Below are 12,377 nucleotides of genomic sequence, written 5' to 3'. Positions count from 1 at the left end.
AGTATTGAATTCCTGCATTCTGGGGGACAGTCGACTCGAGGTCACCCGAATGGCGTTGTCGGCGTTTAGGGAGATACCATGGCAAGCGGAACTTGGATGGAGGCTATAAGGGAAAATGGGGAGTGGTTAACAAGACTTGGACGGACGCCGTTGAGCGGTCGGTCGGTATACTCTAGTTGGTTCAGTGAAGACGAGTTCTGTTGGAAAACCTATGTAGTTGGCTCAATGAATGATAAACTGCCCTTTGCTATTCACGAAATGACCGATCAAGTCTGTAATCCCTTGTTGTGTCATGCCTGACAAGTGTAACCTTTGTCATGAACGCGGTGAAGCAGATGGCGAGGTTGCCCCGCCATGGATACAAACCCCACGTCGAGCCATGATCTCATTTGCTCTCCTTGTCTTGAACCAAACAACAGGCACCGAAATTCTTCCCGACAAGCCTTTTCTTGCTGCCTATTGCCCCTTTTCTTTCGCGATATATCAAGAGAAGCTGCTCCCTCTCTGCGACTTTCGAACGAGACCCTTTGCACCATCAAGTCCCTCGAAGTCAAAACACCATGGCCCCGCCAACACCCCTCGCCATCGCCACGAGCTCCGTCAACCGGCTCCTCAAGGAGGAAGCCTCCTACCACAAGGAGGTTGAACAAGAGGAGGCCTCTATCAAGGCTCTGAAGGAGAAGATTGAGAGCGGACAGGGCGACGAGGATGGCAATGACACGTATATGCTCAAGCAGCAGGTAGGTTTTCCAACCGTCCCCTCACCAAGGACAATTATTAAAGGCTGGGTTCTCTTTAGCAAACCGCCCTTGAACAGACCAAGGCCGTCTTCGAGCCTCTACGAAAGAAGATTGTCGCCGCCGTCCAGAAGCTGGAAGAGCAGATCACCGTGAGCGAGCAGACCGGCGGACAAGAGGAGCAGGTGCAGCTGGCCAAGGAGACGTTGGAGAAGGCCAAGGCTGCTCAGAACGGCGCATAGAGTATGCATGCAAAGGAAAGGACGGAGAGGCTGCTTGCTTTTACGATACCACTTAGTTGACCCAACCATAACAAAAAAGACCGACCGGTATTAGACCTCCATAAACCTGAGGGTATCTTGAAAGATGTTACAAACATTGCTTGTGTGGGACCTGGTTCCTCCCGTAGACTGCCTTTTCAAAGCTAATTATCCACCTCCATCTTGTCATCGTTGGCCTCAGGTGGCTTAATGGTCACCCGGGGCGTGTTTCCTCCATCATCACGAACCCGGCTCGTAGCCTCATCCTCCATGTCAACATCCTCCCCTGACTCGGCCTTGCGCTCATCGTGTTGTGGCATGGGGGAGGCATCTCTACTAGGAGCTAGGCTTCCATCGCGTCCCAGAGACCCAACGTGTCCAGGCAGCGGTTTTAGAGTGTCTGGGCCCGGGGTGTCCCTCATGGGTGTTCTTCCACCATTAAGGGCATCAGGGTTTGGTGTGCCAGCTTCGACGTCTGCCTTGGCCTGGCTGTCCCCATCTGGATGTGGTGTTGCATTCCCGCTGGGCTCGTTCCTGGGCGTCTGGCCGACCTTATCCACTTCGCCATCGTCCTCGGCGTCCTCGTTCATGCCTTCGCGGCGGTCCACTTCCTCCTTTTCGTCGCGGATTTGCCGTCTCAGAAGCATACCCTCCTCCATGATTCGGTTAAACTGATCCCGACGTTCCCTCCATGTCTCGTTGTAGGTCTCGCTCTCGCGCTCGAGTTCGCGACACTCCTCCTCAAGCTTGGCGAGGTTGGCAATCTGGTCTTCTCGTGGCCTAAGTAGTCGATTCGATGTTATCTTCTCTGCCAGTTCGTCGAACTTCTTGCGTTGTGCTAGGGTGGCCTGAGCAGCTTCGAGCTGTTCTCTGAGTTGCGCATTGTTTTGTCGGACAGCTTGGCATTCGGCGAGGATGCGATCTTGGTCGGCCGCATAGCGTTCGCGTTCGCGGATGTTGGCATCGTGGAGGAACTGCAGGCGCGTGATGGAGCTGTCAAAGGCAGCAAAATCGAGGGCAAGCTCTTCTTTGAGCTGCTCGAGCTTGCCCTTGGCTTCGCTGGATGGCGGGTTGGTACCGTTCGAGGCGCCGGTAGGTGCAGCGATTGTCGTTAAGCTGTTGAGACGCTTTGTGATTCTTTTGAAGGGCTTTTCCTCCACATTAAGCAATCGCGACTTGTGAAGTTCGGCCTCCTCCTCCGGGTCCAAGAGATCCCACGAAGAAGCCATGGTGATGCCTGGGTTTAGTTCTGCTGGCTGTGTGCTTAAGATTGAGGCGTTGATTGACGTGGAGTTTATGAAGGGATGAGAAAATATATCATGAGAAAACAAAATGGTTTGCAAGGTGGAAATATGTGTATTTCTGTTGAAATTAATAACGAGGATGATGGAGATGGAACAAACAATGGAAAGCTCAGCCTTGCGATTGGCATGAGCGCTGGGGTGTGGTGGGCCAATGAGGCTGCCAACCTGGATGACTAAGATTAAGCTTTGGATGATGCACCTACTTCTAATGCCTTCCAGTCGCTTGTTGACTGCTTTCAATCACAACCACCACGATTTCGCCTTCATTCCTGTATTAATCTACTCGCGCCTTTTGTTTTGCAGTGGTCTAGAAAAATTGTACAAGGAGACGAATACCAACATGTCAGAAGAAGAGAAAGAGCTTCTTGCCCGCATCGGTCAACTTGCGGGTTAGTGCCCTCCATTCATTGATTTTACGCGCAACTTTGGCTCACGATATTCCAGGTCAGATCAACCGCCACAAGAACCAGCAAGCAGGAGTACGGCCGCAGGCATCCCACCACCCGGCGCATCATCGGAGTGAGTTTACTTCACCAAACTTGACAATTATCAGCGTGTTGACGCCGTCAGGCAACACATATCGTAACGCGAGCTCGCCATACCCGGCCCGATCGCATAGAGTGGCACGGCCGGCGGCGCCTCACCACCATCGAACATTGCAGCTCAATGCCGCAAACACGCCGAGCTCTCGATCTGCCAGCAGCGGCGCCGAGACCCCACCCGGCTGGGTTTCCAAGACTGACCGCCACCGACAACTGATTAATGCGAACGTGTACGAGAAGGAGACGCAGAACCGGGCCAAGGCCATCGAACAGACGCGACAGCGAAAGATCAGCGGGCATCGGCAACGCGAAAAGGCCCAGTTTGACGAGTTCATGAAACACAAAGCTAGTGCCTCAAATACGCAGACTAACCCCACAGGCCGCAACGAGCTATCTGTTGAAGGCATTCAGTTCCGCGTCGTCGACGGTGGCAAAAAGCTTGTAAAAGTCTCTGGTGTGTACACACCCAGGACAGTCGATGCTCCATGTGCCTTACCTAGTGCAGATGCCCCCAACGCATTTTCCCGAACTCCCAAGAGCGCCGTCATTGCTGGTGTAAAGTTTTACCGTACCAAGACAGGAAACCTAGTGGCGAATCGAGTTGTCAACGACCAGCGGTATGTTACAGGGCCCTGGGTGACCAAGTTGCTGACAGCCCCTAGGCGAAGCGGCATGGTCAAGAAGATCAACGAACTATGCAAGATCTTCTCAACGACTGGTAATTTCTCTTTCCGAACCTGGAGCGACTCAAACGCCGTTTCCCTGGACCTACCTGGTGCGTATGGGACGAAACTGACACACTACCCCTATTTAGGATCCTGCTCAAAGGGCCCTCGATGCCGTTACATTCACGACCCCAACAAGGTGGCCCTTTGTAAAGATTTTTTGAAAGAGGGGCGATGCATCAACGGCGAGTCTTGTGATCTTTCCCATGACATGACTGCCGAACGCACCCCCAACTGTTTGCATTTTGCCAAAGGCCACTGCGCCAAGGCTGACTGTCCGTATACTCACTCCAAAGCATCTCCAGCTGCCCCGGTCTGTAGGGACTTTGGGTTCAACGGGTACTGCAGCAAGGGGGCAGAATGCGCTGAGCGCCACGTGTTTGAGTGCCCTGACTTTAGCAACACTGGAAGATGTAGGGTCAAGGGATGTAAACTGCCACACCGCGAAAGGGCAAGCGTCCTACGGAACCGGATCAAGGCAGAGGATGAGCCCATGGAAGACGTTTCGAGTGACGACGAGGCAGGCGACTCTGACGACGTTGATTCAGATGAGGTTGCCGAGTTTATCGACGCAGACTCGGACTGTGAGGACTTTGAGGCCCAGAAGGACTTTTTGTCCATCTAGACGACCAAGTTGAGGCATGCAGCGCATGTTTCGAGATTTTCACAGACAGAGAACGGATCAACCGGCTCTGATTTGTTGCTTCATCCAGCATGGGAAAGTTGGGAAGGAGTTTTGGCATCCATGTGTTTGAGATACCCGTAACGCACTCGCATCCATTCGGCATAGCTGAGGGACATGAAGGCCATGCAAAGGCATGAACGAAGAACAAGATCCGAAAGATGAGAAGAAGTTGTTTTTGAAAAAGAGGAATATCTCACTTTGTAAAAAAAGAAGAAATAATGAAAAAGTTTTGTAAAGAGAAGATTATTGTCTCTGGAATATACCTGTGAAAACATGATACTGGACGGATCCGTTGATAGACCATTGTTGGTGGAGAGGGAGTTCTTTGGAGGGGTTGCCCCTTGTCATCTGCAGTGAGGGGCATCGATGTCAGCACGGATGGTTCACTAGGTGGGGAGGACAGGCCATAGCTTCAGATTCCTTGCCCGATGAACAATGAACATGTTTTAGAATAGATCGTATTTATCGATGAAACAGCCTCTATGACGCCCCAGTTACTATCATTAGCTAACCCATCTAAAACACAAAGAAACAATCATTACTGATACAGGCAGGAGGCAACTGGTCATGGCTTCCATCCGATCCTTAGCCCCAGTGCCCCTCTTCGCCTTCGGTTTCGGTCTAATCTCCCGTCACGACCTCTCCCCCTCCTCCAAACAAACACGAACGAACCAGCAGGGGCGGCGGCTGATCCTAGTGCCCTTTGTCTGACAGTGCAGATGGCCGTGGCGCGTAGGCCAGGCTTCATAGGCTGTCTCGCACTGAATCCTGTCCTGTCTTGTCCTGTACGGCGTGAAAGTGCAGCACCGACCGCAGCGCGAAGCCTCGACTCAGCCCCAGCGCCGCCGTTTGCGGGCGAGCCATCCATGGATGGAGGGGCATGATCCTCTCCTCTCCTGTCTCGTTCCAGAGACTGAAATAGCATGAGGTTTGTTCCTGACGATGTGACGACATTTTCCGGGGAACCTATTCCTCTCTTCCTAACTCGACTATCCATTCTTTGCGATTCTTAATTGGGATAGTCTCTGCGCATCTTCGTTTCGCTTTATTGTTAGCCGAACCCATCTCATCTCGTGAACGGACCTCCCCGGTCTCCATACAAGGAGCCAGTGGGCAGTGGTGGTGTCGTCGCTGTACCTATCTACAAATCACACCTACAACAAGCAGAAGCAGAAATGGGTCTACGAGATATCCTCAAGAAGAAGGACGACCTCTCCGCGGGCCAGCCCCCGGAGAAGGAGACGGTCGACCGCCTCGCCGCGCCCGAGTTTGCCATCTTCCGGTCCGATACGACGACGCAGGAGCGAATCTACCCACCCTCGGTCAAGTCCAACGACAACTTGCACCTCCATGCAGAGGAGCCGGCATCCGGTAGCAAACCCCGGCGCTCGCTCGACGTCTTCCGATCCGGCCGGTCTCGTTCCGCCTCCGAGTCGAGCCAGACTTCCAAGAGGGAGAGCGGCCACAGGCGCCTGTCGCAACGTCTGCACCTAAGCCGCAACGCGCCGCAGTCCTCCGAGAGCGTCCCCGACAATCTGCCCGAAATCATTGCCCCGAACGATCCCCAGGACAAGGACGGCGCCGAGTCGCAGTGGGAGAAGCGGGCGACCATCCTGGCGAGCCAGAACGACCGGGCGAGGAGCACCAGCCGCCCTGCGACGCCCGGTTCGGGCGATCAAGGCCGCGCCGTCTCGTCACAGGAGATTGACAAGGACATCCAGGAGGCTATCCGACTGCACGAGGAGGGCGACCTGGAACACTCGACGCGCATCTTTGGGCGTCTGGCTGATCCCCAGGGTGCCAACAACCCGCTAAGCCAGGTCCTTTACGGTCTTGCTTTGAGGTGAGCGCAACAGAACAGGGTGGGCAGAGAGGGGACTTTGTCGCGGGTAGTGGCTTGGAGAGCTGAAGCTTTCCGGGAGGCTGCTGCAGGAACCCCCAAAGTCAAACCTTGATCCGGCGGCAATGTCTCGCATCTACTGAAGAAAGCAACGTCCTCGATTGCTGACCCGAGACCTTATTATCGTCTAGGCACGGATGGGGCTGCGCACCGAACCCCGAGGGCGCCGTCAAGTACCTGTCGGCTGCGGCGTCCAACTCGGCCTCGATTGAGCAACTGGCCCTGCAGGCGGGCATGAAGAAGGGCGGAGCGGCCAAGGGCGAGCTGGTGCTGGCCATCTTTGAGCTGGCAAACTGCTTCCGCCACGGCTGGGGAATTCACAAGGACCCGTACGCCGCCAAGCAGGTATGTTGGAGTTCGTGTGAGCGCAGAGGAATGTTTGCTGACTTGGGCTTGTGCAGTATTATGAGACTGCGGCGAACCTGGGAGACACTGGTAAGTCTGACGAGAGCGAGCTTAAGCTGAACAAGCATAACATAACACGAATGTGACAGATGCCATGAACGAGATTGCCTGGTGTTACCTCGAGGGCTTCGGGTGTAAGAAGGACAAGGTATGTGCGCCAGTAACGTCAATGTTTCCATGATGCATTCCGTATTCCCCGTCTCAGCACACACGCGGCTCCTGGTCAGATGGTCTCTCGGCGATTGAAGGCTCAATCAAGTCTCGGACGTCAAAACTCGGTGTGTCCAGGGCCTTTGATTTGTTCACTCTCGATAACTCGGCTCGGTGCCCAACACCCCTGCATGAGACTCAGGCATCGACCGCAGAAACCATCAGAGAAAGTCTTGGGTCGCTCTGTTGAGCTGTTCCTTTTTGAACCCCCACGGACGCAGATGCTCGATTCGTCACATGAGGCTGACTTCCTGTACAGTTCGCATCAGCCCGATACTATCGACTGGCTGAGAAGTCTGGAAACAAGACACTGGGGAACACTTGGTGAGTCCAACCGGCTCTGTGCGGCTATATGCCCGCCTGCCTGCGTACATGCCGAGCTGTAGCTATTCCTGCTGCACCCCTGCTGGTGCCATTGGCGCGGCTCGGGGCCATGTCCGTCTGCGAAGCTCTCAGGATAGGTCCTCGTGGCCCCCGGGGCCTCTCGGTCCGCCGTGCTTGCTGTGCCTCCAGGGGGGGGAGGCACAATGGATCAGACGGTCGACCTGCCAGTGCAACGGAGAGGCGTCCAGTCGCTTGCGTTTGAGAGCGCGGCATCAGCAACGACGGCAGCAGAAGCAGCAGGGTTGACAGTGCAGTGAAGAAACATGAGACGCTGACTCGATGCTTGCATAGGATCTGGAAGGAAAAGTACGACCCTCCAGGCGAGGGCGGCAGCCGTAAGTAGGCACTGTTGTGCAACGGCGGCACAAGCTCATCCATTCAAACTCGCGTGCCACGGAAATCGACAGAGGATGCGCGCGCATTTGCATCGTGATGCCGTGTAAGCATCGCATCATCTGAGGATAAAGAGTCTTTGGGTGGCTAATGACAGGTCTCGGGCTTTGCCGCCGTGCGTGGAAAGGGGGGAGGGGGGGCGAATAGAGAGAACATTGTTTATAGCGAAAGGTATTGGATATATCGGTCTCATGTTTCTGGATACATAGTGGTTGGTTCCTTGAGAAGGGGAAGGACAGAGTAGACAAACTGGTGGTGGTTTGTGCTGTACGATGCTATTATTGAACAGAGCACAAGCCCCTCGTGTGTCTTGTTGCACGTACAACATATATTGAGACACTTGAACTCCAGGTCCAACTACGCTAGACCCTAGATAGACTTGAAATGGATGTTGGTAGACTTGAACACCGATATACGGACTTACTTCACTGTATTCCTCGGTCAACCTCGCCACGACCGCCTTTGTCGTCTCTTCTCTCAAGTCCAACACCCCGTGACAAAGCCCCGACCAATCCCCAAAGTGCGCTGTCCATTGCTGCCCAATGACCTCTTTTGCAGCAGCCCTGAGTACATCCCATTGGGTCTTTGCAGGTGCTCATCTGCGGCCTGTTATGGCGGCCCGCGCAGGTTCGAGGCCACAATGCATGAATGAACCAGTGCTTTCTTGTGCTTGCACGCACACATGGAACTAGCCAGCAGAGAGCAAGGCTGGCTGAAGATTGAGGAGAAGAGAGGAGAGAGTGTCAGCGGGAACATGGTGTTGAGGCAGCCCAAGGCCGGTCTCTTGCCTAGATTTCAGGCGTCAACTCCTACTGTTCTCTACTCTAGGACTCTCCCCCGTCTTGAGACTGTGGCGGGCAACCTACCCATCCCCCCGACAAGCCGCATCTTGCCTTTGGAGGTCTGCATGATGCAGGTCTCTACAAGCACCGGAACACCGGCCAAAGACTTCCAGATGCAGGACGAGCAGCCTTTTTTTTTTTTTTTTTTTTGCACATAGTTTAAAAGTCTCACTAGGGTGTGAGCGCATCGTGAATCGAAGAATTGGACAAGAATCGCATATCTCAACATGAGGCCTTCTTTAGGGGACTCTGAAGCAAGAGAGATAGTGCCAGTGACGCAACCCCTCCCATCCATCTCCGCATCCCGTGCCGTCCCAGCGCCGCGCGCCGCCAAGACATTGTCTTGGAACTGGACACCCTTTTTTGGTAGCTCAACTACACTAGTTTCACTTTAGACCAAGTTGTCTCGCGGCGGGCCTTTCGGGCGCTTCCCTTGTTTTGGTCAAGGCCTGATGATGCCCGCTGTCTTCTGTCTATCTACTACGTAGTTTGCCCAGATGACCTTTTTGGCCGGGGGGAAAGTGTATCAATCCGTCACGTCAAGTCAGCCCAAGTAAGGACTCTAATCATCCTTCGTTGGGCTGTGCCACCGGCCGTTCTCTTCTCTGCTGGGGCGCAGTCGTCGCATTAAACAGCCAAATCTGGCAAAGATGGCACGAGGCAGTAAAGATAGATACAATGGTCAATATTCATATGTTCGCTTTTATGTCAAGTCAAGCCAAGCTGCTCTACCACCTCCAGAGGCTCAGATGCTTGCTTGCTTCCAAAGTAAATACAAGGCTATATAGCATATTGAGATGGACATTTTTCTTTCTTCCTTGTTCAATGCTCGCTCCATGAATGAAAATGTAAAAACTGAAAATCCAAGTCATAAATATCTTGCAACCAAAAATGCCAGGCCACCTGGGGCTGGGGGTCGCTTCAAGAATGTAACAAAAAACAATGGTTCATCGACGAGCTTCATATCTTCGTCATCATTGCCCATTTCAGTCGTTGTCGTCCTTCATCGGACAGTATGCATCCATCAATCTCCATCTCGTCCATCCCATCTCATCTGATCTCACCCATCAATCCCATGCCCATACCAAAGGTCCATCCCATATCCGTCCAATATCCACCCATCCCAACCCCCCCCCTTCCATAAGATCCAAAGAAAAACCGTCCCGCCAAATAATGTCCAGACTCACTTGGACTGGGCCCCTGTAGAGAATCTGTCTGCTGCTGCTGCTGACCGCTGGCTGGCTACTGTTTCGCCGCCGCCGTCGCTGCGCTTGCAAGTCCTACCCCGTCGACTCAAACCCCCCTCCCTGTTCAACCTACACCACACCGCCGCCGCCTCCAAGTTCGCCGTGACCCAGGAAAAAGTGCAGAGGTATCCAATTTCAAGACAAACGCAAAGACGAATTCCAATCCAAGACAGAGGAAATCACACAAAAAACAATGCTCGCTCGCTTGCTAGATAGATCCATAGGAAATCAAAAACGACTCCGAAGTAGGAAATCAAATCCACAAGAAAACGACAAAGGGAAGTTAAGAAAAGAAAACCGTCCGTTTGGGTGCGTGAGCAACAGGTCTGGTGTGCGCGAGAGAGACGTCGAGTATATGGCGGCTCATCCCCCAGAAAGAGGAAGGAAATCGATCAAGCCAACTCAAGGAAAAAGACTTGAGAGGAAATAAAAAGAAGAAAGAAAAAGAACCAAATAAATCAAAGGCATTAAGCACGAAACAAAAGCCGTGAGTGTCGTCATCGTGACATTTTTTATCCGTGTCTTCATCATGTCCTTGCTTCGTTGCATTGCTGCTCATTCTGCGCGTTGTTGCATTCTGCCACCATTTTCGCAAAGTTGCGCACCACCTCATTCGGGATCTGATCCCAGAGGAGAGAGCGCGTGTAGACCTCTGCTGCACCGTTTTGTTTGTTTGTGGTTCGCATCGATGCCAGGGCATCGGCCAAGTTTCGGCGACCTTGGCTGGGGGAAGACCTCTCGGGAGCGTTCTGGAGGAACTCCTGCGAGTTGACACCGTTGTACTGGGCCGCCGACAGGGAAAAGATCTGCTCGTTGGTCTGTTCCTGTGTCGGCTGGGTCAGTGCATCACCGAGCTCAGCAAGCATCGATGGCGCGACACCCTCCATCACCATGTCGTTCATAGGCATAGCGTTGCCCCAGTTGGCGGCACCAGAGGGCTGAGGAGCAGCCGCCTGGAGGCTCGCTGACTGGGAGTTGACACCGGCATCCTTGAGGACGTTGTCCAGAAGGGTGGCCGAGGCAGCTCGGACGTCTTCGGAAACGCGGGGGATCGATGGGGTTGATCGGCTCGAGAGGACAAAGGCGCCGACGAGGAAGAGCATGAAGAGGAGGCCACCCTGAGCGGCGGGCTTTTCACCCTCGACACTGAAGGGGTTGTTCTCGTTCTTCTTGGCGGGAACAATGGCCATCTCCTGCTTGACCTCGGGCTCGACGGGGTAGTCGTGAAGGAAGTTGGATGCATCCCAAGCGCCACCCATACCCATGTCGTTCATGTCGTCAAAGGCACCCGAGAAACCGTTGTTGCCGGTCGCGTTGGAAGGCACGGCGGTGCTCTCGAGTCGCTGCACATGCTCGGTGAGGACGCCGACCTTCTTCCTAAGCTCGCCAGTCTCGATGGTGTGAGAGCGGATCATCTCCTCCTTCTCGAGGTTGAGGTTCTCGATGTAGTTGGTGTATGATTGCTTCTCCAGGAGAAGCTGCTCAAGCTTGCCGCGGAGCTCGGTCATCTCCTCCTCCATGTCGTTGATGAGAGCCGTGTACTGCTTCTTCTCATCCTCCAGACGCTCAGTGTGCTGCTTCTTGCGCTGTCTTGAGTCAAGGCTGGTGGGGTATTAGCATCAGACAAGGGTCGGGGTGAGTGGGGAAGTGACTTACGCTGCCTGTCGGTTGCGAAGCAGGCGCTTTTGCTGCTTGAGCTCCTTGATCTCTTGTTCATCCGTAGACTGGGCAATAAGCTGATCAATGTTGCTGAGGTTGCGCTCGGCGGGGATATCGAAGCGAGCGTTCTTCTTGCGGATGCCATCGCCTCGTCGCATATCGTTATGGGAGCGGATAGCGGGGCTGTTGGGTCGCATCTTCTTGTTCATAGCCTGGTGAGGGGCCATCCACTCCTTCTGAGGGGAAGTGGGGATGGACTGGTTACCGGCGGGGAGCGGCGTGAACATGTTTCCGGCATTTGTGAAAGGCGTAGGGCCGGCCATGGGTCGCTGGAAGATGGAGGCATTCGCATCATACTCGGCAGGGACACCGTCGAAGGGATGAAGAGGAGTGCAAGTACCGGACCAGTTGGCTGTTTGAGCAAAGACATTGGGCTGGTTCTGGTCGAGGCGCATGAAGGGGTTGTTGCTGTGCTGGTCCAGGAAGGGGTTGTTTGAAGGAACCGACTGCATGTCGACCGACTGCCAATCCTCAGTCTTGGGGGAGAACAGAGGAGGCCCGACGGCAAAAGATTCTCGGCGGCTGTCAGCCATGGGGGGCGAGAGTTCAAGACCGGAGTCGATGTTGTTCTGGTCAAGGATGTTGTCGTCTAATACGCTGTTGTCTTCGTCTTCGAAGTACTTCTGTGAATGGGTCGTGTCCACGGTCAGAGGAGCTGGACGATAGAATGGTTGTTGCATTGGGAATGTTGAAGTCATTGTAGTGAATGTGTGGTTGTGTGGGTGGGTATATGTAAAAGAGGAGAGGAGGAGGAGAGGAAGATAGATGTGTGGGGGGGAGTGTTTAAAAGAAGAAACAAGCAGAGGCTGTAAAGAGAAGGAGAAGCCAAGAAGGGCAAGGGGGTGAAATCTGAAGAAGGACAAGATGAGACCCAAGGTCAAGGTGAAGAAGAGCACACGAGGCACAGAGAGGAAAGCGAAGAGGTTGGGTTTTGAGGGGAGGGGCGCGGGAAATAATATGATCTTTTTTTTTTGCGTGTGGGAGTCAGTGAATCGATGCTTGGTGTGCAGCGGTGAGCAGAAGG

The 12,377-nt window shown here is 53.8% G+C and overlaps 5 protein-coding genes across 5 annotated transcripts; 3 read left to right on the top strand and 2 right to left on the bottom strand.

Moving 5' to 3' along the window:
• The first annotated feature begins 475 nt into the window (after positions 1–475).
• On the top strand, positions 476–1,079 carry NECHADRAFT_73383 (uncharacterized protein). The gene is made up of 2 exons (XM_003054260.1): positions 476–740; positions 800–1,079. Exons 1-2 carry the CDS (start codon positions 561–563, stop codon positions 977–979), a joined length of 360 nt encoding a protein of 119 aa, XP_003054306.1. The 5' UTR covers positions 476–560; the 3' UTR covers positions 980–1,079.
• An 82-nt stretch (positions 1,080–1,161) lies between these two features.
• NECHADRAFT_74889 (uncharacterized protein) lies at positions 1,162–2,226 on the bottom strand (the record flags this gene model as incomplete). Its single annotated transcript, XM_003053543.1, has 1 exon — positions 1,162–2,226. One exon carries the CDS (start codon positions 2,224–2,226, stop codon positions 1,162–1,164), a length of 1,065 nt encoding a protein of 354 aa, XP_003053589.1.
• A 415-nt stretch (positions 2,227–2,641) lies between these two features.
• NECHADRAFT_98820 (uncharacterized protein) lies at positions 2,642–4,491 on the top strand (the record flags this gene model as incomplete). Its single annotated transcript, XM_003054259.1, has 4 exons — positions 2,642–2,690; positions 2,746–3,460; positions 3,506–3,618; positions 3,658–4,491. The coding sequence occupies 4 exons, from the start codon at positions 2,642–2,644 to the stop codon at positions 4,191–4,193; spliced, it is 1,413 nt and encodes a 470-aa protein (XP_003054305.1). The 3' UTR covers positions 4,194–4,491.
• A 709-nt stretch (positions 4,492–5,200) lies between these two features.
• Positions 5,201–7,970, top strand: NECHADRAFT_98819 (uncharacterized protein). Its single transcript, XM_003054258.1, has 8 exons — positions 5,201–6,096; positions 6,285–6,498; positions 6,555–6,588; positions 6,648–6,706; positions 7,028–7,092; positions 7,444–7,487; positions 7,835–7,848; positions 7,897–7,970. The coding sequence occupies exons 1-8, from the start codon at positions 5,429–5,431 to the stop codon at positions 7,909–7,911; spliced, it is 1,113 nt and encodes a 370-aa protein (XP_003054304.1). The 5' UTR covers positions 5,201–5,428; the 3' UTR covers positions 7,912–7,970.
• Positions 7,971–10,161: 2,191 nt separating this feature from the next.
• On the bottom strand, positions 10,162–12,051 carry NECHADRAFT_90126 (uncharacterized protein; the record flags this gene model as incomplete). Its single annotated transcript, XM_003053542.1, has 2 exons — positions 10,162–11,236; positions 11,291–12,051. 2 exons carry the CDS (start codon positions 12,049–12,051, stop codon positions 10,162–10,164), a joined length of 1,836 nt encoding a protein of 611 aa, XP_003053588.1.
• Between the last annotated feature and the right edge of the window lie 326 nt (positions 12,052–12,377).

The sequence above is a fragment of the Fusarium vanettenii genome (assembly GCF_000151355.1).
Source record: "Fusarium vanettenii 77-13-4 chromosome 1 genomic scaffold NECHAsca_1_chr1_3_0, whole genome shotgun sequence".
In the NCBI taxonomy this organism is placed as follows: Eukaryota; Fungi; Ascomycota; class Sordariomycetes; order Hypocreales; family Nectriaceae; genus Fusarium; species Fusarium vanettenii.
Note: the sequence above shows the minus strand (reverse complement) of the source record. Positions and strands in the feature narration are given on the sequence as shown.